General features: G+C 37.1%; 1 protein-coding gene across 2 annotated transcripts in view; it reads left to right on the forward strand.

Moving 5' to 3' along the window:
- LOC139144313 (WD repeat and HMG-box DNA-binding protein 1-like) overlaps positions 1 to 25,594 on the forward strand; it is a 100,279-nt gene that overhangs the window by 42,680 nt on the left and 32,005 nt on the right. For both annotated transcript variants that reach the window (XM_070715010.1, XM_070715009.1), the window contains exons 11-17: positions 2,273 to 2,460; positions 3,509 to 3,590; positions 5,683 to 5,848; positions 6,897 to 7,014; positions 11,495 to 11,600; positions 18,401 to 18,577; positions 21,747 to 21,878. In XM_070715010.1, coding sequence (XP_070571111.1) covers positions 2,273 to 2,460; positions 3,509 to 3,590; positions 5,683 to 5,848; positions 6,897 to 7,014; positions 11,495 to 11,600; positions 18,401 to 18,577; positions 21,747 to 21,878 — 969 coding nt within the window. The remainder of the gene's footprint in view (positions 1 to 2,272; positions 2,461 to 3,508; positions 3,591 to 5,682; positions 5,849 to 6,896; positions 7,015 to 11,494; positions 11,601 to 18,400; positions 18,578 to 21,746; positions 21,879 to 25,594) is intronic.

The raw sequence follows: 25,594 nt of genomic DNA on the forward strand, positions 1-25,594 counted from the left end.
CAGACTCATTATGCAGAGCCATGCCCCAAAACACCCAACCAAACTTGGCACTAATCATGATCCGTCCATTTCGAGCCGGGCAGTACCGTTTACATTCAAATGATAGCACTCATAGCATGAATTAAAAAATCTCAAAGGTTGCAAATACATTTCCTGCCATCTGGCCATTGTAGCTCTTTAACTATACCAAGGGGTGGAACATTTAATATTCAGGAAGGGGGTAAGGTCTAGAAAATTGATGAGGTAGCATTACTTTTTTACCAGATACTTGGTACATTTTTTCCCCACTCTCCCACCTTTTCTTTTTGTCAAGCCTTCTCCAGCTGATTTTTTTCTTGACATTTGCATATGTATTTAGGATCTGCTTGTCCCATTGCATGTTCCTAAAGATGACCTCCAGTACCTAAGTTGGAGACCTTATTTGCTTTTGTCATTCTTGTTTTTCTGGTATAAATATTTCTTGAATGGACCAATTCAAACCTAATGTGAGCACATAGTTTCCTTGACGGTATTTTTAGCTCACGTGTGTAAACACGTGGGCTATTGTCATAGCGATGTCTGTCTGTCTGTCCGTGTGTGTGTGTGTGTGTGTGTTAGTGTGTGTGTGTGTGTGTCTGTCTGTCTGTCTGTTTACACGATAACTCAAAAACGCCTGAACGGATTCAAGTCAGATTTGGTACACAGGTACCATATGCTACTTGCAAGAACTGATTAGATTTTGGTTAGTGTGGCTTGCATATTAATGAAGTTATGCAATATCGTTTTTTTCCGTACAATGGTTTCCCTATGGAGACGGTAATGACAGTGTCGACATATATCAAGAAATACTGCACAAAATTTCATGAAACTTTTCTCAGATGACAATCTCAGAACATTATTATGATACTGTGAGTGTCATGTCAATTACCTTCTCATTTGCATATTTAATGAACTTTTGTTATTAGTGAGATAACTCTGAAATTCCAGCACCAAACTTGATGATACTTGCAACAAATATTGATCTGATATATATCTAATTATACTTAGAAGCATTGGGCAGTGTCAAGTTAATAAATAGGTCATTTGCATATTTTATGAAGTTTTGTAATTAGTCATATAACTCGGATATAACTTCACCAAATGTGATGAAATCTGCTGCAGATACTGATCCGACTGATATCTAACTGTAGTGTAAAGCATTCAGAAGTGTGAAATTAATTAAGGGTTCATTTGCATATTTAATGAACTTTGTAATTAGGTATATAACTCTGAAATTACGGCACCCAAGTCTTTGAAATTTGGTACAGATATTGTTTTGATAAATATCTAATTGTACTGAGAATCATTTGGCAGTGTCAAGTTAACAAATAGGTCATTTGCATATTTTATGAAGTTTTGTAATTAGTGATATAACTCCAAAATAACAGCACCAAATGTGATGAAATCTGCTGCAGATACTGATCCGACAGATATCTAATTGTGGTGTAGAACATTTACTTGTGTGAAGTTAATTAAGGGTTTATTTGCATATTTAATGAACTTTGTAATTAGTGATATTACTCCAAAATTACAGCGTTAAATTTGATGAAACTTGCTACAGATGTTGATCTGATAAACATCCAATTGTACTGAGAAGCATCGAACAGTGTCAAGTTAATAATTAGCTCATTTGCATATTTCATGAAGTTTTATAATTAGTCATATAACTCGGAAATAACTGCATCAAATGTGATGAAAACTGCTGCATATACTGATCTGACAGATATCCAACTGTGTTGTAATGCATTTAGTAGTGTAAAGTTAATTAAGGGTTCATTTGCATATTTAATAAACTTTGTAATTAGGTATATAACTCTGAAAGTACTGCACCAAATTTTGTGAAACGTGCTACAGATATTGATTTGATAAATATTTAATTGTGCTATGAACATTGAACAGTGTCAAGTTAACATAGGGATTATTTGCATATTTAATGAACTTTGTAATTAGTGACATTACTCTAAAATTACTGCATTAAATTAAATAAAACGTGCTACAAATGTTGATCTGATGGATATCTAATTGTCCCATGAAGCATTGAGCAGTGTCAAGTTAATTAACAGCTCATTTGCATATTAAATAAAGTTTTGTAATTAGTGATTAAAATCTGAGAGTACTGTGCGATGTTGAAAAAAACCTGCTTCATTTAGTGATAACATATATCTTGTTGTTCTATGAAGCGTACTACTATTAATGAACCTATTGTAAAACACGTGAGCATATTCAGTTCATATCTGGTTCTGTTTTGATATAGGTATGGAATTCAGTGGGTATTATTAAAGCATACAGTACAGAGGAAGAGAATTCCATTGAAGTTGAATTCCATGATACTTCTTTACACCATGCAATGCATACAGACAATACAGTAGGTTATACAATGGGTACTATGTCAACTGAAGCTGTAGTACTAGCTGCTGAAAGTCAAGATTCAGAAACACCAAGGTAAATTATCTTCTTATCAATCACTAACTAAATTCCTTGCAGTCTTTTACTAAATCATATTTACTGTATCCTTAATCTCTTACCATAATCATTATCTCTTATCTTATAAAGCCATTATATTACAAACAGTTTACTTGCGTCAAAGCGTATGCGTACTACTGGTATTTGCTCTGCAGTGCAATACCAAATACATTTTGTCATTCTTTATGTTAATGAGTATTTACCATTTATAAAATGAGTATTTACTATTTTTGTTTGAAAACAAAAAAATTGTCACTTGCAAGATTTCATTTCACCTTGGCTCAGTGCTAGTTTTTGTATATCCGGAAGAGCAAAAACATTGACAACGGGGGACATTGGCGCAGCCTTGCCACTACTATGCTCAAGTTAACTTACTTCCAAGTTAGGTGAAACTGTAAGTGTAAAGCCCAGATTCGCCAGTGTTTTAACCAAACCAAATTATTCTTACACTTACTACCATTATACCTAATAGCCCCCAAATTGAGTGACACTCAACAAACCATTTACAAATATGTCCTCTGCTTTTTTCTCCATATACATAAATACATGTCCCTTCCTCACATAAATGGGTTTAAAATTGCAATGTGAAAAATAGTCCTCCACCTATTTGTTGCACAGTGACTCTGTGGTCTGTCTAATTCACAGTGAGTGGGGTTGTTGATAAGTGCCGATAATACTTGGCGGTCATTATGTCCCAGTGATGTTGGCACTATTTTTTTATATGTCGACCATCAGATTGCATCATTTATGCCATCATAATTTATGATGAAGTTTGAGTCAGTATCTTATGTATCTGTTGTATAAAGCTCAAAGGGATATTAACTCAGCATGTCAATTATATTGCCTCATTACTGTTAGCGTTGTGTCTCCCTTTAGTCTTGAAGAAATATAGATTAGTGTCCATGACTAGTCCCATCTAGTTTACTTGTTACATGAAAACAAGGAAAAGATAGATTTATTCATTCATTCAAGTGTAACTTTTGGAACCAAATACTCTCATGAATTCCTCTGTTTTTCTCGCTTCTAGTCAGTTGTTGTGTTTGCATTTTTCATCATGGGACAATCAAAAGGAATGGAGTATAACAATGCCTAATGGAGAAGATATCAAGGTATGTCTTCAAAGTCATTTTTGGTCCCCATAGGCGGGGGAAAGCCAATGTCATCACTCTGTCAGTCTGTTTGTGTCTGTCTTTCCATCCGTCTGTCTGTAAACCACATTGGTGGGCCTCATAAGGCCATTTAAAGAATATCCTGTTTGCCGATTTTCAAATTTGGAAAACCTACCAGCCAACCAGCAAAACTAGCCAACAGAATACAACAACATAGATCAATCCTAGAAATTTTAACTAGCCGATCAGTTTATTGGTTACAAGTATAAAAACTCTACTATTACATATACAATACAGTTTTTCTTGTGCTCTTCATTAGGCACATTGAAAGCAATGCATGAAAACATACCGTACTCGTCCGAGTATAAGCCCCGGTTCAGCAACACTGAACGGAGGTAAAACTAGGGGAGGGGCTTAAACTCGAACAACACCATGTGATCTGCCATGGACGCTTAATTTATGCTAATTTTACACACAATTTTTTCAACACCTCGGGATCTTTCTATCACTTTCAAAATCAACTTTCACATCCAAAAAAATTGATAACACAATCTCTGAATACAAAAGTGACATTTTGGTGAAATTTCGAAAAAAAAACCAAACTTGAAACAAAGATGTCATGTATGCAGCTGATCAACAGTAAATGTGAACTGGCATGCATTGCCTACACGAGAGGCAACTCAATATTCCAGTATCAAACTGTCTACATCTTGTGAAAACAACAACATAGCAGTGAAAATTGTAATAGTCACCAGGAAAAAATCTTCACAAATGAAAGGATAATTGCTTCAAACAGAAGAAACTGCATGTTTACAGGATGAAAATATCGTGGTCGTGAATGAAAATAAACAATAGCGGATGTGAGTGAGACTATTCTATTCAGGCGACGGGGTGAGCAGGTTCAAAGAATCAAGATAGTACTGGGAAAACATGTCATTTTCCTAACGTTGCTGTCCAGGGAACTTGAGTTTCCCATTGTTTTAACATCTTTTAATGGTTTCTTTATTATTTAAAAGTAATTTTACCAAGTTTAATGACCAAATATATTCTCCTAACCTTTCTGTCTTTGAGTTACACTAGGGTAGGGGCTTATACACCTATGTAATGTATTTTCAAAAATTCTCTGAAATCAGGGGGGCTTACACATGAGCAGGGGCTTATACTTGGATGAGTACGGTAAGTTAAACTTGTATAAGTACAACAAGCATAATTAGATGACCATGGGTGTGAACAAAAATTCCACAATAAACAATGGCAGAAAGAAAGAAAGAAAAAATTATCAACTTCATCCAACAGGAGCTTGCAGAGTTGATTTACTGAAGTTTTGAGGCCATGCCAACATTCATCATGTGAATGATTCGGCCACTGAACGCCATATGTACATATGGAATTGGCGCTGTACATAGCGAAAGTAATTATTAAAAAAGTAAAAAACATATATAACATATAAATTACAAGTAACTTGAAATTGACAACTTAGTATGGTGAAATCACAAATTGCCGATGAAATTTGGCTAAACTATTCATCTCAACATGGACGGAGGAATATGGTCAGCGAAATGGTAGGAAATAGGTGAACAACGCGACGTCATGACGGATCACTAAAATCAGAAAATAAAGGAGTTTCACTACATCATGTAAGGGTTGAGACTTCCATGAATTTCATGTATCACAATATGTGTAAAAGTGATCATGGTAAGCCACTCGGTTGCTTAACGGGTGACCTTGACAACTCATCATGAGTTATGCATTTTCGGAGCAATTTTTGCATGAAACGTTTGTTGACCTTCGACCCGAATCAAATGACAGACAGGGTTCATCTTCGTTATTGAAGGAACTGATGACACGGTCTCCGCTTGCACCATTAATTGACATGCACATGCACACTACAACACAATGTCTATGTGTCAGGTTGGAACAAAATCTCTTCAGGGACAGTTGAGTTATGGTTCAACAAGTCATCATTAATGACACAGTCCCCTCTTGTTAATTGATAACTTGTTTACAGATCCTCGGAGAGTGAGGATAGAGTCCTGTACATTAACTGGGTCTGTGATTAAAAATGGTTATCATACTTTCCTTTTATCTTTAGGCAATAACATTAGGTTATGGATGGTTAGCTGTTGCAACTGATAAACGTTTAGTTCGGTTATTCTCCATCGGTGGATTACAACGTGAAATAATTAGCATTCCTGGTCCAGTTGTCTGTCTAGCAGGACATGGTACTCAACTACTCATCATCTATCATATGGCTACAGGTATGTAACACAAGATGATTTAGAGATTATAAAAATGCTCAAGTTTTTGGTAGGAGATATGAGACTTCCCCTGGTAGAATAAGCATTTTTGATGGATTCTGTAGTTTTATTAGATAAAAACTATGGGCATTTCAATCTTACACAGAGGACCTTCATTAGGATAGATAAAAACTAGTCGAGTATATTGGCTAACAAGGGATGGTGCAGTTGGATGTAGTGATTTGTGATATAGACTCTCTTCTGTCATCGTCCTATCAGTGGTTTTGGGTCCCCTAATCATAAGCCAGCCATTGCTCAGTTATTTCTCCTTAAACCACACTGGCTCAAATTTTTCTTTATTTTGTCATCTTGCCAAAATTTCAACTGAAGATAACTCAGTGAACTTCTTGACAAACACGCACCTACACAAATTAACGTTATATGTATCTAACTGTTAAACTGGATTGTAAATGTTATACACCTGAAATTGCATTATAAAAGAAAAAAGATAGCTGAAAACAACAGTGATGTAAATCAAAACTTGACATTCATCTGATAGATCTAAGATAGCTGGGTTTGGTCAGATCTGTAAGGTGAATAGACGATACTACACCTGTGAAATCGCAGTAAAAATATCCACCACATATCGGAGGTTACCAGTATATTGATGCACAAATACAGTAATCTGATAGGTCAAGACATGACAAGAACCATGGTATATTTGCAATATAGCACGGTTGGCACACAGGCGAGTTCTTTGGAAGAGCAGAAGTCCTTGTTTGACAATCTATGCTAGAAGCGCTGCATAGGCAACATGATGAGGCGATGCAAGCAGTGCAATAGTAAAATTGCAGAAATGGGACAGCAATAATGAATCGAATAAAGTGATACCTTATGGGATATCTGTACTGTACAGAATACTTTATTCCAATCACTGAGATTGGTTCTAAGGCCGATATGCAGAAGCATTGACTTTTTCATGAAACAATATTTCATCTGTGCTTGATGAAGTTCAGAGCTTTAATAGACTGCCATAATCAAAGACAACTCTTGATTTATTGTGTTCAAGGTATACCAGGTGACCAGTGTCTTGGTGTTAAGTTGCTTTCCGTTTATGGACAACAGAAACATATAGTATCTGGAGATCAGTTACCTATCAGTTCACAGTCAACTTTGGTATGGCTTGGGTAAGTTTGTCGATATGAATAAACCACACTTATGCTTGATAAGTCTACTGTGTGTTGGCTGCCTAGTAAATATGCTATAAAGTTTTCAGTATTTCTGAACAGTGCAACTTGACTTGTTAAGGGAATGATCAATTTCTTTACAGGGTGGGTGTAAGTTCGCTATGTTTTTGTAATGCTGCTGGGGGCTGGGGGTTAGTGTTTTTAGTCCCCATGGACACCATCTAGGACTTTTTAGATTTAGTCCATCTGTGCATCCATCCGTTCCTGTGCTCTCGCTGTCGCTCGTAACCTTCGTAAATTACGAACAAAAATGAAAATTTACGAAAAAAAATAGATGCCCGATCGGCCATTTACGAATAATTTTGTTATTTTTGAAGCCTGATTTTCGGTTAAGATTATGAATTCCGGGGAAATACTGTCATATCTCGTCTTTGAAAACAACTCTCCCCTATCATCGGCGCATCAACACATGGCGATAGCTTTGGACTTCGACCTGTGCTAACATGAGCATGCGCGAAAAGGTTTCAAGATCCCCGGGTCATGTACTCTCACACTGGTGTGTCATGCATTACGGTATGTAGTTTCGAGATACCCAAACACTCACACGCTGTCAACTTTCCGAATGGACGGTTGAAGCGGATCGAGGGAAGCGGGCAGTTACAAATGCTTGAGATGGATAGTATCCTCAGCTGGGAAAGAAAGTTAGGGATAAAAACGGCAACTGATATGAAAAAATTTGAAACAATGAAACCGCCGAGAAGAGATCAAGAACAGTCAGCCTGAAAGACAGTCGAACTGCAGTCCGGACCGCGCATGGTTGAACAACGTACCGCAAAGTGTTTGTGTCTGTGCATGGAGGCACTAAAGCGAGCCGGAAATCTTAGCCGGAAATCTTAATTGTCATAGATTTGTCATTTGACGATATGCAGATTGAATTTTTCTGTGAACTTTCCAATTTTAATAGGTTTCCTTCAAAATATTTGACAAGAAACTGTTTCAGCAAATGTTTTGAATACTGATAGTTTTCTCTGATGCTCCAGAGACAATGCTGTGTCGCACGGCGAAAGTTTATCCAGAGAAAAAAATAACGATCATCTGCAGCGTTTTAAAAATGTGACTGTCTCTGTGGAAACATTAGCAGGATCATCAGTTTCAGTTTGCGCACTTTTATTTGCTGTTATAATGAGACAAAGTTTGTGCGAAACCACAGACTGCAAAATGTTCTGATCAGTGGTTGTCTTAAAAGAATTTTAGAGCTGAACATGGCATAATGACTGCAGCTTATAGAGGCACCACCTAGTACCCATGGATGACATGCATACTTTCAAGGTAACACAGCTTTTCAAATATGAAAAACAGGGGATAGATTTTCTAGCATCTAAAACTTGTGCAAACACTGATAATATTTATGACCACTTAATATATAAACATATATAATCATCAACCACTGAGAAATAAAATAATATAATTAAAGATCGATTAATTGAGACAATGCTCCAGAGACAATGCGTGGGTCGGTTGACCAAATTGACACACTTTATTGAGACAAGGAAGACATTTCAATATTACACGCATTTATGATCCATGACGTACTGTGTTATGCGATGGATCTTTTGAAAATGCGTATCAAAATGTGAGTGTTAATTGTCATAAAAAGCTTTATCTCTCATGAAATCATTCATCATTTCTGTCCCCTTAAAATCATTCATTGAGTACCAGAAGTGCTTGTTGAAAATTGGCGGGCTCAGCATTACATAATTTGTGCTTACTAATATTTTTTGAACCCAATTCGTAAATTTACTAACAATTTTGAAAGGCCAGGGAGAGCACAGCGTTCATGCAGATATCTCGATATAGTGCGGGCCAAGTACATCCGTGTCATGGGGCGGCATTTCTCAATGCGTATTAGTTTACGCAGCCATGATTTTTTTGCTTATTTCAAAACAATTTTGCGTAAAATACGCAGGATTTTGCGTTAACGGAAACACTGGGGGTCACTTCAGTCATGCTTCCTTCGTTTGGGCTTTGGATTCCATCCTGACTCCCATTTCTCGGGAATTCCACTCCTTTCCCACATTTCGGCCTCTCAGGATGCAGAGCTGTCAAAGTTTTTCAGTATAGAAGGGTACAGGTGAAAGAACAGGAGGGTACAGCCTTGTGCGGAGTGAAGCGGCGCAAGGCATGTGCCGAAGTGCATGTGGGGGGGGTTGGGGTGTGTCCCCCCTCCTGAAGCTGAAGCTTTTCTAATTATTCATCTTCAATCAATGGCCTTTGGTGGCACTCTTGAGGGCAATTTACTCTCCATTTTAACATAACTGAAGTAACAAAAGTAACATGACATTGGATCTTGTGATATAAATTATGGAAGAATTTTAGCAGTAGATTAAGAAGGACAAACAGAGTTTATATGTTTATTGCTACGCCAGGTTATCATTATTTGCATACAAATTCTGTTGAATTATAACCTACTTAATAAAGATCATAATCTGAACCATAATCAGAATCACTTGAGTACTCACTCATCTAAGCCAAAGGCTTGTATGGCAGTACAAGCTGACAATACCTCAATATTGTGTGTTTCTGATGAAACTTTGGCTTCAGAAACTACATCTGCAGAAACTATTTCTTCAGAAACCACATCTTCAGAAACTAATTCAACAATTGTAATACGAGTTGAGTAGACGCTACATCATACCAGTATAATTACACATTCAAGTGTACATCCGTTGGCCTCTCAATCTATGAGGCAAGCCATGAGTGAAGATTGAGAGAACGTTGATTTATTTACGTAGTAAATCCACGCACTTGGAAGTTAACAATTAAATATTTCCCTCTGATGAATATTTTATTCCGATACCCCTCACAGTAGTCCAAGTTTTGCCACAACCCACACTGGCCACGCACGTAGGCTCACATTGCGCATATGTCCATATTTAAAACTTGGTTTACCGTACGTACTTGCATGATACCGCGAAAGTCAAGCCTAACTTAATGTTGTGATCGCCTTAAAACATTGAAAAATCTCGATCTTGGCAAATGAACTTGAAGGATAGGAATACCGATATTTGCTTTTGAAAAAAGATCTCGGATGTCGGAAAATATTTCTCAACCTTCGATACTCGGGCCTTCGAAACAACCACAACCAGGGTACATGCACACAACATGTACAGTATGTTTCATAGAACTAGAACGGCTGAGTGCAAAAAAATTCAGTTGTTGTCAAAACTCACTAAAAAACTATGTCAACGGCACAATTTTTTTCGCTGAGTTACTAATTGTAAGGAGTGTTCACAATCTGCAAAGGGGAAAACAAATTAAAATTCCAGTCACTAAAAAATAATACCAGTAATTATTGCACATTGCTTGGACACGGCATGTCATCTACATTGCATGCTATACCATTGACGGATTGAACCCCTGATAACTGAAATTCCTCAAGAAAATAAAATATTTACAAATATTGACATTACTTTTACCTCCAAAGCTAGTGTAAGCCTTTCGGGTTCTTTTTTGGACCCATAAATCCAACGTGACTGTTGTTCTTTTCGTAGCCATATCAATAATGTTCATCCGAAAACCAATCAGAACATGCAAAGGTTTTTGACAATGCTGATTGAAACCAATCAGAAATCAGCTACCAACAAGCCCTAGGGGCTGCGCCTCTGTGCGTTTGTAGCACAGCACAGCCAACGGTAGAATTTGGGCAGGAAAGAATTCACAACCTGTGTAAGGATCATTCTTGCAGGCCATGAAAGGGAAAACAGGCGACGGCAAGACCTGTGTCAGACAATGATTTGCCGCCGGTGACCGGCTATAATTGACAGCCCTGCGGATGGTTTCATCATCAAGGTCATTCAGACCTTGACCCCAAGGTCACCAACAACCTTTCCTCAGATGCTTGACTGAAGGAGCCCTCTCCCATATGTTTTGCTCAATATCTTTATTGTAGGTTAATTTGTGACTTTTATTTTGATTGTTTTTTTGTATTGTAAGTTTTGATAGTACTTAGTCTTTTTTGCTGAGATCTGCTGAGGGCAACTTTTCCTTTGTAACTTTGTAGTTCTATCCCTTATCCTGCCAAGTCCATATTTCACCACCAGGTCAAGATGGTTAACATTAATGAAACACAACATATTCCATATGGTGTATTTTAACACAATACTGTATATCTTAAAGCTGTTGAAAAGATAAATACTGTAAACTTGATTTTTTGGGACAAAAGATGCTATAACAGACCAAGCTAAGTGGGTGAAAATACGTCATGTTTTGGCTCAATACAGCTTTTTACTGACTTGGCTGATGGGGAAGCGATATTGTATGGCAGGAAAAGGGTTAAAGTAACTGTCCTGCATTATTGTTGCATTGTTATGCATCAGTGCAAAGCTCTAACCAATTCACCATTATTTCCAAGTAAAGATGTTACTTTGAAAATAACTGTAGTTGTACCAACTTTTGTGTAAAATGTATGTATTGATTTCAGTTTTTCAGCAGAGGGAACACCGTTCAGTGTAGACTCCAATGGTATCGTTCGGATGTTAAACAGAGAATTAATGTCATGGTCTCCAGTTGCAAATACTCGATCAAAGGTATGGCAAATTTTTTAAATTTTAGAAATATTTCACATTGCCTAATGTATTGTGTAATATCAAACAAAATTTTCCGCTATTTGAATTTTCATTATTTTCAATGTTATTGCCAATCAAATTGTGAGATAAGTATTTTTGCATATTTCTTATCACAAATTTTTTGAGTATCAACCTACTGCTGTGCTGTTCTGATAAAAGGACTTAACCCTCAAATTGCCATAGACTTAATATGCATCCCACCCCACTGGCCAAGGACTTTTTGAACCCAACAATTCAAAATGCTACACTTCTTTTAGACACATGCAGTTCATTTTTAGTCCCAACGGACACCGTCCGGGGGACTTATAGGTTTTGGTCATGTACGTGCATGCATCCGTCCGTCCGTCTGTTCATGCGGATATCTCAGAGATGCCTGGAGCGATTTCATTACTTCATATGTCATACATATGCACATAGATTTGTTTTGTGATAAGATCCAATATGGCAGCTGTGCGGCCATTTTATTATGATTTTTAGCTCACATTTGGTTATACCAATGTGAGATTATTATGTAAGCTGAAGTTGGTGGCGTCTGTATGTATGTATGTACGTATGTACTTACATTATGCCCGTCAACTTCAAAAACTCATGAACCGCTGCTCTTTTTAGCCCGGTATTTGGTCTATGGATGCATCTTGGGCTGCAGATAGGATTTTGTTCAAATGAAGTTTGCAGTGCCCAAATTATGCAAATGAGCTTGAAAAATGTGAAAATGGTCAAAAATCAATAACTCAAGAACCGCTGGTTTGATTGCTTTGAAAATTAGTGTGCAAGTACCTTAGGTAGACCTTATACAGTTTTATGTATATCGTGAAGATATCTTGAATTTGGTATTTTTGCTGAATTTTTGGATATTTTCCTCATTTTGTGTAAAATTATTCTTCTCTTAAACCGCCAGCCAAGTTTCTCTCAAATTTGGGTTGGATGTTTGCAAGGGTGTTACCCTTCTAATTTGTTGAAATTACAACAAAATTGGAAAAATTACTATTTTGGGGCAACTTTTGTAATTTTTGGTCAAAAAATCGTAAAAAATATTTCAAAGCCCCTTGACAGGCAGCTTTTATATTTGGTGTACAGATGTCCATGGATGACAATAGTTAGATATGTGGAAGTTGTCCTGAAATATACAAATTAGAATTTTTAAGGTTCCAAGACAAGAAATCAACCTGTTTAATCTAACAAATTCTCTGGTGGTTAATAAGCTCAGAACCCCAGTAAATTATACGTTTTCTAAAAGCCTAGATACTTAGCGGTTATTACACGAAGTTTGGGCGATACCGCGTCGTATTCAAGTGACGTGTCCGTATTTTGACGAGTTGCGCAGCAACGAGTCAAAATACGGACACATCACTCGAATACGATGCGGTATCGCCCTAACTTCATGTAATAACTCCTTTATCATACATGCATGCTTTGGTTATGACTGTTTTCCTATGGACGTTCCGAAATTAGAGACGAAATCAACTGAAATCGACCTTGCTTGCTCATCGCTGTTCTGATAAAAAGTTGGTTGCTAAGGAGTGATGACAACCGTATCACTTCTTGATATTATTCCGCTGTTGGGCTATTCCACTTCAAAGGAGGGTTTATAGCACCCTTTTAAATCGAACAATTTTAATAGTAAGATGTCGACACAGGTTTTCACACTTTGAAGAAGATTTATTTTTTGCTTGAAATGGCGGTGGATGTAAAAAATAGGCTTGAGTGTGTAAAATGAGTGTGTTTTCGTGTTTCGAAACAAACTCATCCCTTCGCGAAAGTTATGAGGCCGGCCAAAATTGGGTCAAAATACTCGCGCCATGCCAAAGTTTGATTTCAAACTTGATCAAGCAGCTGAGAGCATAAAGCAAACAGCTCTGCGACATCTAAGCTTAGGAATGCACAGTGCATATAATAGCCGTACCAGTCAGTTTATGTCCAAGAATTATACATGTCCTCAGTCGTCAAATATGCCGAATTTACCATCTTAGAAAGGAATTTGTGAGCGGATTAGGGAAAACATGAAGTGAGTACACTGTAAGCTGTAGTGTCGTATCTCGTTCGTGATTTTGTTGTTGTATGAATAAAACATTTCAAAGGTATTTTCATCGTCTGCTCGTATATTTTCATCACTGGCTTGCCTAAATAGAACTAAATTTCTTTCACAACAACCTAAACAAAAGTTTCACTTTCCCTAGCATCTTACATTGTCTCTGAAACCCGCACCCGTGCCACCGGACACTATCATGACCTGTGAATCTCACTGACAGGTACAAATCCGAAATATAATATGTGCACATTGTCTGTCGTGAGTATTTTCAGTGCGGTTGGATTTTTGTGGCTCATTTACAGCTGTAAACGATGTAATTCACCACTCAGATACTTAAATCTCGTCAACAGGAACTTTTAGTATAGCGGTTCTGTCAACCGAGATTGTAATCTTCATCAGCGCAGAGTAGACGACATGAACGATGACAGGTGTCGGGTCGGCAAAACATACACATTTTCAATGCGTTCGTTTGTATGTTTTTGGTACAACTACTTATACCTAAGTGCAATGCCCATGAACTGACTGCAAACAACAAAATTTTGACCATAATCACATTCACAATGACGTTTCGGAGTGTCACAAGTCTATTTGCTCAGCAGTTTTCTCATATGTGAACGTCCCAGCAAAGGTCACGCGTACGCGTAGCTGTAAGTAGTTCGGTTACAGTGAAAATATAATTCGTATTTTCACTAGTTAAAATACGGGTTCATATTAGTATAGTCTAAAACAATAGGAGAGTGGCAATACAGGCATAGCATGTATGATAAAGGGGAAGATTTGGGTAATCACAGTGTCTCCATTGTTTACATAACTATCATGTGACAGGTAATTTGCCTAACCTTTCAAAAATTACTCTTGTCTGATAACTTTGTAATTTGGTACAAAAGTTCTGAGGAATGTTATTAGATAAATTTTCTGCTCAAAGTGTTGGGAATCCCCAAAATTTTTAGATGTAGGAAATTTTCTCAGTTTGTAACCTTAAATGACCTACACCAACCAAGGATATGTTGTGAGAGTTTTGAAGGCTGTGAACATAATTTTATCATATTTGGTATCAATTTGTAGAAAAATTTGATCCAGAAAACAAAGCTGAGGTAAATTTTTTCATTGCGAATCAATTTTTGCAACATTTCCATGTAAGACACACAAGAACTGATGAGAAATTTGGATCCAGGATAATTCCAGATGTCGTAATCACCCCCTACAGTGGAAGGCATTTCACTATCTGTAATTAATTTAAGTGCTGTTTACATTCGAATGATAGCACTCATAGCATTAATTAAAAAATTCCCAAGGTTGTAAATATATTTCCTGCCATCTTGCCTTATGTAAACATGATCAACAAGGGGATGGAACATTGATATTCAGGAGGGGGTTGGGTCTAGAAGATTGATAAGGTAGCATTACTTTTTACCAGCTCCCTGGTACATTTTTTTCCACACTTTGTTTTTTTCCCACTCTTCCAACCTTTTCTTTTTGTCAAGCCTTCTCTTGCTAATTTTGTTGTTGACATTTGCTTATGTATGTAGGATCTGCTTGTCCTATTGCTATACAAGTTGATATACATGTTCCTAACGATGACCTCCAGAACCTAAGTTGCAGACCTTATTTGCTTTTGTCGTTCCTGTTTTTCTGATTCAAGTATTTCTTGAGTAGACCATTTCAAATGAATGTGAGCACAGTGTCCTTCATGCTATTTTTTCTTTAACTGCTTGTCCGATTGCTTTGAATTTTGATATGAAGGTGTCCAAAGATGATTCATGTCAGTCATGCTAAAATCATGACAAAACCTGCAATATTGTATTTTCGGGCAATGTTTGCTGGGTTTTTTGCCAAAAAGTACCAAACTTCTCCTTCTTATAATTCCCTTGTTCAACAACTGCAAAATCTTCAGAACAGGTGCACATTTCACCTTTGTATTTATATTGGGTGTGTAGGTACACACTGACATTATGGATGGTAATTTATACAAATGGAGTTATCTTTTACCAAAAATATGCAAATGAGCAGAAAAATGTTATTGTTATAAACTCAACTTATTGGCCAGATTGCTCTATAAAGTGGTATGCAAGTACCTTCGGTAGGCTTCATATGTGTTTGTTACCTTTTAGCTTATATCTGGAATTGTCTGTTTTTACCTCCCATATATGCATATGTGTATATGCAAATGGGAGGTATTCTTACAAGGTGGCAAAATGGTGTCTGTGTGTATGTATGTATGTATGTATGTTTGTTAGTCTGTCCAGATCAAAAACTCCTAAAGCGCAACAGCTGCGGTCTTGGTATTTGGTAGATAGGTGCACCCGGGGGTGGTGATGTGAATTGTTCAAATGAACATGTCAGTGCCAAAAATATGCAAATGAGGGGGAAAAGGAAAGATTCTGCAAATGGCTAAAACTCACTAAGCATCGGTCAGATTTGGTTGAAACTTAGTGTGCAGATTTCTTTGGGTATTCTTAATTATATGTGCACAAATGGGGTGAAATTTGCATGTTTGTATTTTTAGGGTATTTTTTTCCGTTTTTAGTAAAAAAATCTTGTTCTCTGAAATCGCTCGTCTGATCGCTCTGATAGTTAATATTCATGTTCCTCAGGATGACCTTAGTCAAGTTTGTACAAATTGTATTATATTATCATATTTGTAATTTTGGGGCAATTTTCCCCATTTTTGGTCAAATGTTTTTTTCATCCAAAAACTACTGATCTAATAGCTTTGATATTTCGTATACAGGTATCTAAGATTTATCTGGATATAATGTATTGAAGCTAGGTTGAAACTGCCAATTTTTTTATTTTTGGGGCAATTTTGCCTTTTTCAAAAATTTTTTTCTCCTAAAACTACTGATCTGGTAGCTTTGATAGTGTAAAGGTTCCTGGAATTTTGAATTTTTAGGGCAACTTTGCAAAACTCAATTTTAGAGGGATATCTTTCATTTTGTATTTTAAAGAGTTTTTTGGTAATTTTATACCTACTGGAACTAAGAGTATATAATGTGGTGATTTAGTAAGCATTTGATATGGTATATTGTATTTGGTATTGAAATGGGCTAAAAAAATCACTAGAAAACTTAGCTGAGGTGATTTTAGCAGGTTTGGTTTCCAACAATTAAATATACTCTAAAATTTTTTTCAATGTTTACGAGTATCACGGTTGTAAATATTTGACACTCTTCCTGCTACCTGGTCATTGTTTATCTCATCCAAAGATGGTCATACAAAGGGGTGGACCATTTGATATCCGGGGGGGGGGGGGGGGTGATTCCTGGCAGATTTTGAAAAAAATTCGAAACAAATGTCAATTAAAAAATTAGCCAGAAGAGGTTTTACTAAAAGAAAAGGTGGTAGAGTGGGAAAAAAAGAATGTACAATGGATCGGATAAAAAAGATAATGTACCTCATCAGTCTTCCAGATATCCCCCTTATCAAATGGTCCACCCCTGATGAAAGTTTGCACGCAATTTACCATTATATTAGTTTAAGATGTCAAGTTAGGTAAGGATTTGAAAGGAATAGTCAAATTCATCACAGTTAAATTTCTTAACTTTATCTCTTGTGTCATCAGCCTTGTGTAATTTGTTAAGCTTGTAAGTTGTTCCCAATGTGGATGCACCAGTTGTTCTGGAAGAAAACAATGTTTACTTTTTCCTGTAGGGTTTCTGAGTTATGGTTGTATGTTGAAATCTCTCAATGTATCTGGTGTATGGGTAAAATGTAAACATTGGTTGCATGTTATGTATTTTAGTCTGTCAAATATTGTAAATGAAAAATCAAGAACAGTTTGCTGTGTGCTTGTAAAAGATAACATATTTGTCAATACATAAACTGCCTTGCAGATTGATTGTCCTAAAAATTATCACAGAAGTAGAAAAGGAAAAGAAACTGATCAAATTGCTGTAACATATTCACCCTGAGTGCCTGTAGGCCTATATTTAACTATTTTATCATTACATTCAGCTGTTTGTTATATCTTTATCATTCTCAATGGGCCAAGGCACACTTGAGGGCCAATGTCATCACTCTGTGCCAGTCTGTATATTAGTCTGTCAGTCTGTCTGTATGTATGTCCATGTTTCATACAATTGTTGGCTTGTTTTGATAACTATATGGGAGCAAGCAGTGACATTGTCACTATTTTTTCATTATTGAAACACAAATCTCCCATTTGATTTGATTAAATTTGGATTACCAGTCCTAAAATACATGTAGGTTTGTGTTGGGCATTTTGGCATGATGACATTGCCATCCTTAAAGTCAGGTTTGCATTGTTCACTCTGCCAGATTGCCCCTCATGGTTTACAAAAAAACCTATGGTTCAGTGACGCCATGAATAGCCTAATGCTATAGCTGGCATTTTGTTGATTGCTACCATATCTGATCAAATGGGAGCATAGTGTCCTTGATGCTATTTTTTGAGTGTTGTAATCATTTTCATTGAATTTTGAATGAGAAATGTGCAGTTTTACCCCAATATTCCACCCATAATAAGGCTTTATCAAAACATTTAAACTTTACTGAGGGTTTCTTCATTTTCTTAAAATGGTCTAAAAATCATAGTTGGTTGTTACAGGTTGTTCACAAAGGAAATGAAGTGTACCATGATGAGTTGATCTCAGCCTGTGGAATAGGAATCCATAGAAAGTCACTCTAAGCCTAAAAGACCCACTTTTGTGGCACTCTAAAGGTTAAAAATGCAACCATCTAATTTTATTGCACACTGATGCTTTATTTTCAGGCCAAAGGACGTTCTGATCACTACTGGATTGTTGGTGTCCATGAAAATCCTTTACAGTTAAGATGTATACCCTGCAAGGGTGCAACATTTCCGCCAACACTACCAAGGCCTGCTGTCACTATTCTGGAATTTCAAATACCACTTTGTGAAATGAATACAGAGAAGGGCAAATCTGAGGTAAATTTAAAGTGTCATGAGAAAAAAGTGTTCAAGAAAAAAACAATTTGATACTTTAAACATGTTATATTGAGTAAATGGTCTGGTCTTTGTAAAATTTTGCAGGCCTCATGAAACTTCATGAATTTAAATAACTATTTATCATTACATTCAGCTGTTTGTTATATTTTTATCATTCTCCATGGGCCAAGGCACACTTGAGGGCCAATGTCATCACTCTGTGCCAGTCTGTATATTATGTCAGTCTGTCTGTATGTATGTCCATGTTTCATACAATTGATGACTTGTTTTGATAACTATATGGGAGCAAGGAGTGACATTGTCACTATTTTTTCATGGTTGAAACACAAATCTCCCATTCGTTATATTTGTTTCGACCAGTGGGGTAAATATCGCTCTGACCATGTGATAAATTTGAATAATCATGATTGACAGTGTCATGACATTTGCAAATGGGGTCAAATGCTCTTTCAAGAAACACACTGTCAAAACATGCCGTCTCTGAAAAAAATTACAACATTTTCAAAGTTTTTTTCAACCCGACTATACTCGCTGTGTATTCATAGACATTGTATGCAACATTTTGGGACATTTAAGAGCTTGAACATGGTAAAATGACACGATTCTTGGACCAAACACGGCACATCCGATCATTCGCGTGGCTTTTCTACATTTGCATAGATTTACTGTAATCCAGCATTTATAGGGGAAGTTCCTGTAAGTGTTCTTGATGTGGTTACGTTTCAAAGACTAGTGCATTTGCTGCACTGGCCTTGCTGAAGACTTTCATTTCAGTTACGCTTGGAAAGAATGACACATAGCAGCCTATGTTTTCATTAACCCTTTTCTTGCCAAGGCAGTGAAAATTGGGTCAAAATTTGCTGTAACCAGAATCTGAGCACTAGCAGCCGTTACCCTGTCAAGGCGGTGGAAACTGGGCTGGTTTTCCGTACCCTGTGTGTATTTCAGGGTCATTTAAGGACAGGTTTTCTGATGAGGAACCCCTGTTCCTCACGAAATAGGTTACAGGAAAAGGTGCAGAAACCTATCTGCTAGTGCCCCACATGGGGGAGGGGCGGCTGGTTTTTTTACCGCTTCTTAGTGTACTTGGCAGGAATGCATGGTGAGGTCTGCTGGTGGAGTTGGACGTACTTGGCTTCCAGGCACTTTATAGATTGCGGCTGAACTTGACCAACTTTGCAATGCTAATCTAAAAGGCTACCACGTGAAAACGACATGGCTGATGGTGCCAATGGTGGGAGATGAAAATCATTGACTCAGTTGTGATTGACAGAAAATGCAACCGTATTTTTGACAGGAGGCTCTATTTGTTCCTGCGATGGAACAGATATAAGCAGCTTAGCAATACGGTTATAAATTGGTGTCTGACGTATTCAGCTGGGCTTCCATGGCTCTGCAAGTTCAAACCAGGAAACGTCATTCACCACTGTGGCCTTGCCTATCATTGACATGGCTTTGGATATTAATTTGTATTCCATTGTTGCAGTATTGGCTGTTGTTTTCAGACAACAATTGGTTGTCGAATACCGTTTCTATACTTGGTTGCTATGTATGCGTGCCCTGAGCGTACAGAGAATTCTAGAAGGGACATGAGGTGTAACGGTACAGGTTTTACGCCTGTCCTGAGCAGGGACTACTTTTATTTTGCAAACCAGCAGGGCGATTGGCTTTGCAAGCAAGTTAATACTGTATTAGCATGACAAACAGTACGAAAGGACTGTGTGCATGGCAGCTGAGAATGTCAGCGATTTTTGTGGACCAAATGCATTAGGTCCATGATAATAACTGCCATTAATGCAGCCATATCTCATATCTTGACCATGTGACGGAGCAAGTTTGGTTACCTCTGAGCCATCTGCATTGTCAGAATGGGTCAACTTGAGTAGTGGCAAGTGCCCATGTTGCTGTACAATTACCAACAGACATTAGAGATGTCAACAGCTAGGACAATGGAAGCATATTGCCTTGTACTCGTGCATGGCAAAAGTGTGATTGACAAATTGGGTATCGTGACTGGTTATCACTCGTTAGCAGCAGCCAAAGCCAAAACAGTACAAACCTGTACCTAACTGGACCGCACAACAAAAATGGTAATGAACAGTAACAGAATCCTTCACCAACTCTGCATTGAATAGGCTAAACTACGCACAAGCTTTGCTTAAATGGCACAGCCATGTCGTTCATACTACAGCAAAAATGTAGTTGTGCTAAATTGCAGAGTCATTAAAAGTAGGTAGCTAATTGTCCCTACCGTGGGGAAACAGGACAGGTTTTGCCGGTTCTGCCGCACCCCTAGCACAGCCCCCTGGGTCTCTGACTAACCAACAAGTGAGGTGATGTTTGTGCGGGGCGGACGTGCTGAATACTAAAGGAGCTTACTTCCAAAAAAGTAAGCATGAAACGGCAATAAAATGACGCACCCACCTCCACCCTTCCCGGGGAAAACAAAGCCTGTGACCCCGATTTTTTCTGCAGTAACCCTTGAGCACCTTGCCCTGTAAACGGGCATGTAAAAGTTATTGAAGTCTAACAAGCTAAAACTACCCTGAAAATGGGCATTTTCTACCAAAATGCCTGGCAGGATACGATAGCGTGCATGAGAGACAATCTTTTGCAGGCACCTATTATGGGGCTGTTTTCACAAAAAGGTCTGCAACAAGCTCAGCAGGAAAAGGGTTAAAGATTTATTATATAGTAAGCTTCGTTGTAGTTGTTGTCTTTGAAATCTTCCATGCCAAAAAGTTATTTCTCGTATGAAGTTAGTATAGTGTGCAGACTGTGTACCACCCATTAAATTTAAAGATTTGATGTTGGTCATATTTTCTTCAGCTTCAACTCACCTGTTTTTAGGCTTGCATTTCAAATTGACCCATTGTGTGATCCACTATGGATGTGCGACTTGTAACAGTTTTTGCATCCAGAGTCTTTACTCAAATTTACCTTAATGGATAGCATTCAAAGGTGGTACCTGAGGAAATGTACCAATGATAAATGCATGTCAATAGTATATGTATCATGTTATGCTATTAAACGCTATGATGACTCACTGAAAGTAAAAAGCTATCACCTAGATATACCTTTTCCTTTAAAATGTGGTTCATGAAACTTGAATCCAACCTTGATAGTTGCTTCCAATTTGCTATTGTAGGAAGAATATTGGCGCAATCGCTCCTTCAGTCATCACATGAAATACAACCAGTCTCAGGGATACGAACTTGACAAGAATGAAGAAAAAGCAGCTCAACAGGAAATTAACAATGCATTAATGAAATTATTTGCTGTAAGTACATTGTATCATTGTGGGTGTGGGAAAATAAACGCTACATGAAGGTAATTTAGTGTATGATATCCGTCAAAATTCTGGACAAGATGTGCAAAGCCAACCAGCTGTATGGACATATGGCATTCTGATAGTCATGGCAGCCCAGAACACATGACATTTTTTAATTTCAGTGTTGCAACCAGCTGTCACAAACTTGGAGCCATTGTGTCCCAAGACTTCAGATTTTTGGGGACAGCATAGCAGGGAGTTTGTGCAAAATATTACTTCATTTCAGCTTTTATCTAGCCTAATTCACTTGACAAACTAACTCAAAGAAACAAAACAAAAAATTTCAAAACCATTGTGATGTTTTGGTATTAGGCTAATTTTAATGTTGATAAAATGTTGGTTTTTGTGAAATTTTGCCAGAAAATGATCAAAAACAGGAAAATAAGATTTTCAGAGACCTAAAACTCTCATTAATCTGCCATTTTTATTTATAAATTATGTCAAAAAGTAGGTGTATTTTGCCACTTTTGCCTTATTGAAGTGCCATCTTGTGGCATGCTATTTTTTTATATCACTAAGTTAGGGGGGTCTTGCTTGGGAGTCTTGCAACTAATGAACTAAGCTACAGGGGCATACAGCAATGTGTACCCATGTTCTCTGCTTTCGACCTTACTGTTTTGAACCTGAATTTAGCGACTCAGAACTGATTCATTCGTAAACAAATGATTCTGACAATATTGCAAATCATCTGGTTCACTGTTACTATACTATAAGCTATCTTCACTTTCTCATCAGTTGACGACTCAATATCATTATTTCAGGCCATGGCCCATTCATTGAAAGTCCATAGCACCTACATATTACGGCATTGAGTTTTCTTGGGAATGGAATATTTTGCAATGCCCCATATGCCAGATTCCAACACATAGCATACCGCCCTCTCAGAATATCCTTTCATGAAATAAAACCAAAAAAACTATTCATATACATTGCCACTTGTTAGTCCCCACGGACATCGTCCGGGGGGACTTATAGGTTTGGTCATGTCCGTGCGTGCGTGAGTCCGTCCGTCCGTTCACGCAGATAGCTCAGAGATGCCTGTAGCGATTTCATTCAAACTTGGTACAACTATTACTTCATATGTCATACAGATGCACTTCGATTTTTTTCGTGATACGATCCAATATGGCTGCCAGGCGGCCATTTTATTACGATTTTTTCATGTACAAAGCAATAACTCAGGCATGTTTCAACTGATTTTATTTAAAGTTGATACAAGGACACTGACCAATGTCATAGATATGCACTTCAATTTTTTTGGTGATATGATCTAATATGGCCGCCGTGCGGCCATTTTGTTACGATTTTTTCATGTACAGAGCCATAACTCAGGTATATCTCAAAAGATTTTATTCAAAGTTGGTACAAGGACATTGACCTATGTCATACATATGCACGTCAATTTGTTTTGTGATACAATCCAATATGGCCGCCAGGCGGCCATTTTATTATGATTTTTTCATGTACAGAGCCATTACTCAGGCATGTTTCAACAGATTTTATTCAAAGTTGGTACAAGGACATTGATCAATGTCATAGCTATGCACATCAATTTGTTTTGTGATACAATCCAATATGGCCGCTGTGCGGCCATTTTGTTACGATTTTTTCATGTCCAGAACCATAACTCAGACATGTATCATGCGATTTTATTCAAAGTTGGTAAAAGGAGATTGACCAATGTCATATATATGCATGTTAATTTGTTTTGTGATACAATTCAATATGGCTGCTGTGCTGCCATTTTGTTATGATTTTTTCATGTACAAAGCCATAACTCAGGCATATCTAAACCGATTTTAATCAAAGTTGGTACAAGGACATTGACCTAAGTCATACATATGCACATTGATTTGTTTTGTGATACGATCCAATATGGCCACCATGTGGCCATTTTATTACGATTTTTTCATGTCCTGAACTACAACTCAGACATGTATCAAGCGAATTTATTCAAAAGTATTTTTATCACAGACCTCATGAAGAGGACTCTATCCTCTCTGAGGACCTGTAATCAAAGTACCTATTAACAAGTGGGGACTGTGTCATCAACGATGACTTGTTAACAATATACTTGTTCTCAAATATTCCCTCTGCATAATCAATGATAAGGTATCCAATCAAAACATGAAAATGGCAGAATTAAAAATGACAAATTAGTGTCTCACCAAAGAATGCCAAGCTCATTGAAATATTCTGCTGCTTTTGAGGCTTCAAGTAACCCTTCATCCGAGATATCAGACAAGCGACCTAGTGGCCAATATAGTGCCGCTGTGTTATGTAGAGAATAACTATATTTGACACGTGTTGATGAAGAAGGCTGAAATTTTTGATAGCTCATTTCAGTGGCCAGATAAAAAATGGCAAAAATAGCTGGATAAATACACAACTGAAGATTTCATCATATTTTGAACATGTGATCATCCCCCTAAAAAATTGCATATTTCATAATAATATCAATATATCATAAAATGACCCTTTCCAACCTTTGTACCATATATCAAAGCTATCAGACCAAATCATGATTTCAATGTATCATGTTAAGTTTATTTGTAGGATTCTGTATACTAAATTTTAAAGCTATCAGACAAGTACTTTTTTGGGAAACATTTTTTGACCAAAAATGGCAAAAATTGCCCCCAAATTGCAAAATTCTAAATTTCATCATAATTTGAATGTATCACATTTTGCTCATTCCTATGAGCCTGTATACCAAATATCAAAGCTGTCAGACAAGCTGTTCTTGTGAAACAAATATTTTGACCGAAATGACAAAAATTGCCGTATAATACAAATTTGCATATTTCTCCACAATCTGAACATATCTGAAATAGATCATCCCTAGGAACCTATGTACAAAATATCAAAGCTATCTAACCTGTCGTTTTGAAGAAGAGGAATTTCAAAGATTTTTTAACAAATATGACAACAATTGCCTTAAAAATACAAATATTTACATTTCACCTAGATTTTAACAAATCTAACTGAAGTCACCATAAGTAAACTGCAAATTTCAAAGCAATCTGACCTGCAATTTTAGAGAAGATTTTTTTTACCAAAAACAGCAAAAAATACCCTAAAAATACAAATATGCAAATTTCACCACAATTTGAACAAATTTAAGTGAGGTCGCCCCAAGTGAACTGCATATCATATTTAAAAGCAATCGGAAAATCAGCTTATTTGATAAGGTCCGCGTCGCTGACAGCAGAGCTAAAAAATTTGGATGCACCACTGTGACACGTTTAAGTGAAAAAAGCAAATGTGCATCATGGCAGTGCATTTAAATTGGAATAAACTTTGATTGCCATCTTATTACTAAACATTAATTGGTGGAACTCAGTACTATATGCATCCCAAGTGCAAAATATTTTAACAATTACTACTTCTGCAAGTAGGACCATACCATTTTGATAGCTGATATCAACATAGTCAACTCTGTATTGTTGGTTAAGGAGGGTTTAGATGTAGAGGGGCTTGTACCACTCTCTCATTGTGTATGTTAAATATCCTATGACTGCCAAGGCAATGTCCTTGGTTGATATTATGGATATCACCTTTGTAGTCATGCTATATGCATTCTAAATATATGGCTATCCAATGTCAATGTAGACTGTCCTTTCAAAGACCATGGTGTAATATCAATACATATATACATACCAGTG

This window comes from Ptychodera flava, chromosome 11, assembly GCF_041260155.1.
Source record: "Ptychodera flava strain L36383 chromosome 11, AS_Pfla_20210202, whole genome shotgun sequence".
In the NCBI taxonomy this organism is placed as follows: Eukaryota; Metazoa; Hemichordata; class Enteropneusta; family Ptychoderidae; genus Ptychodera; species Ptychodera flava.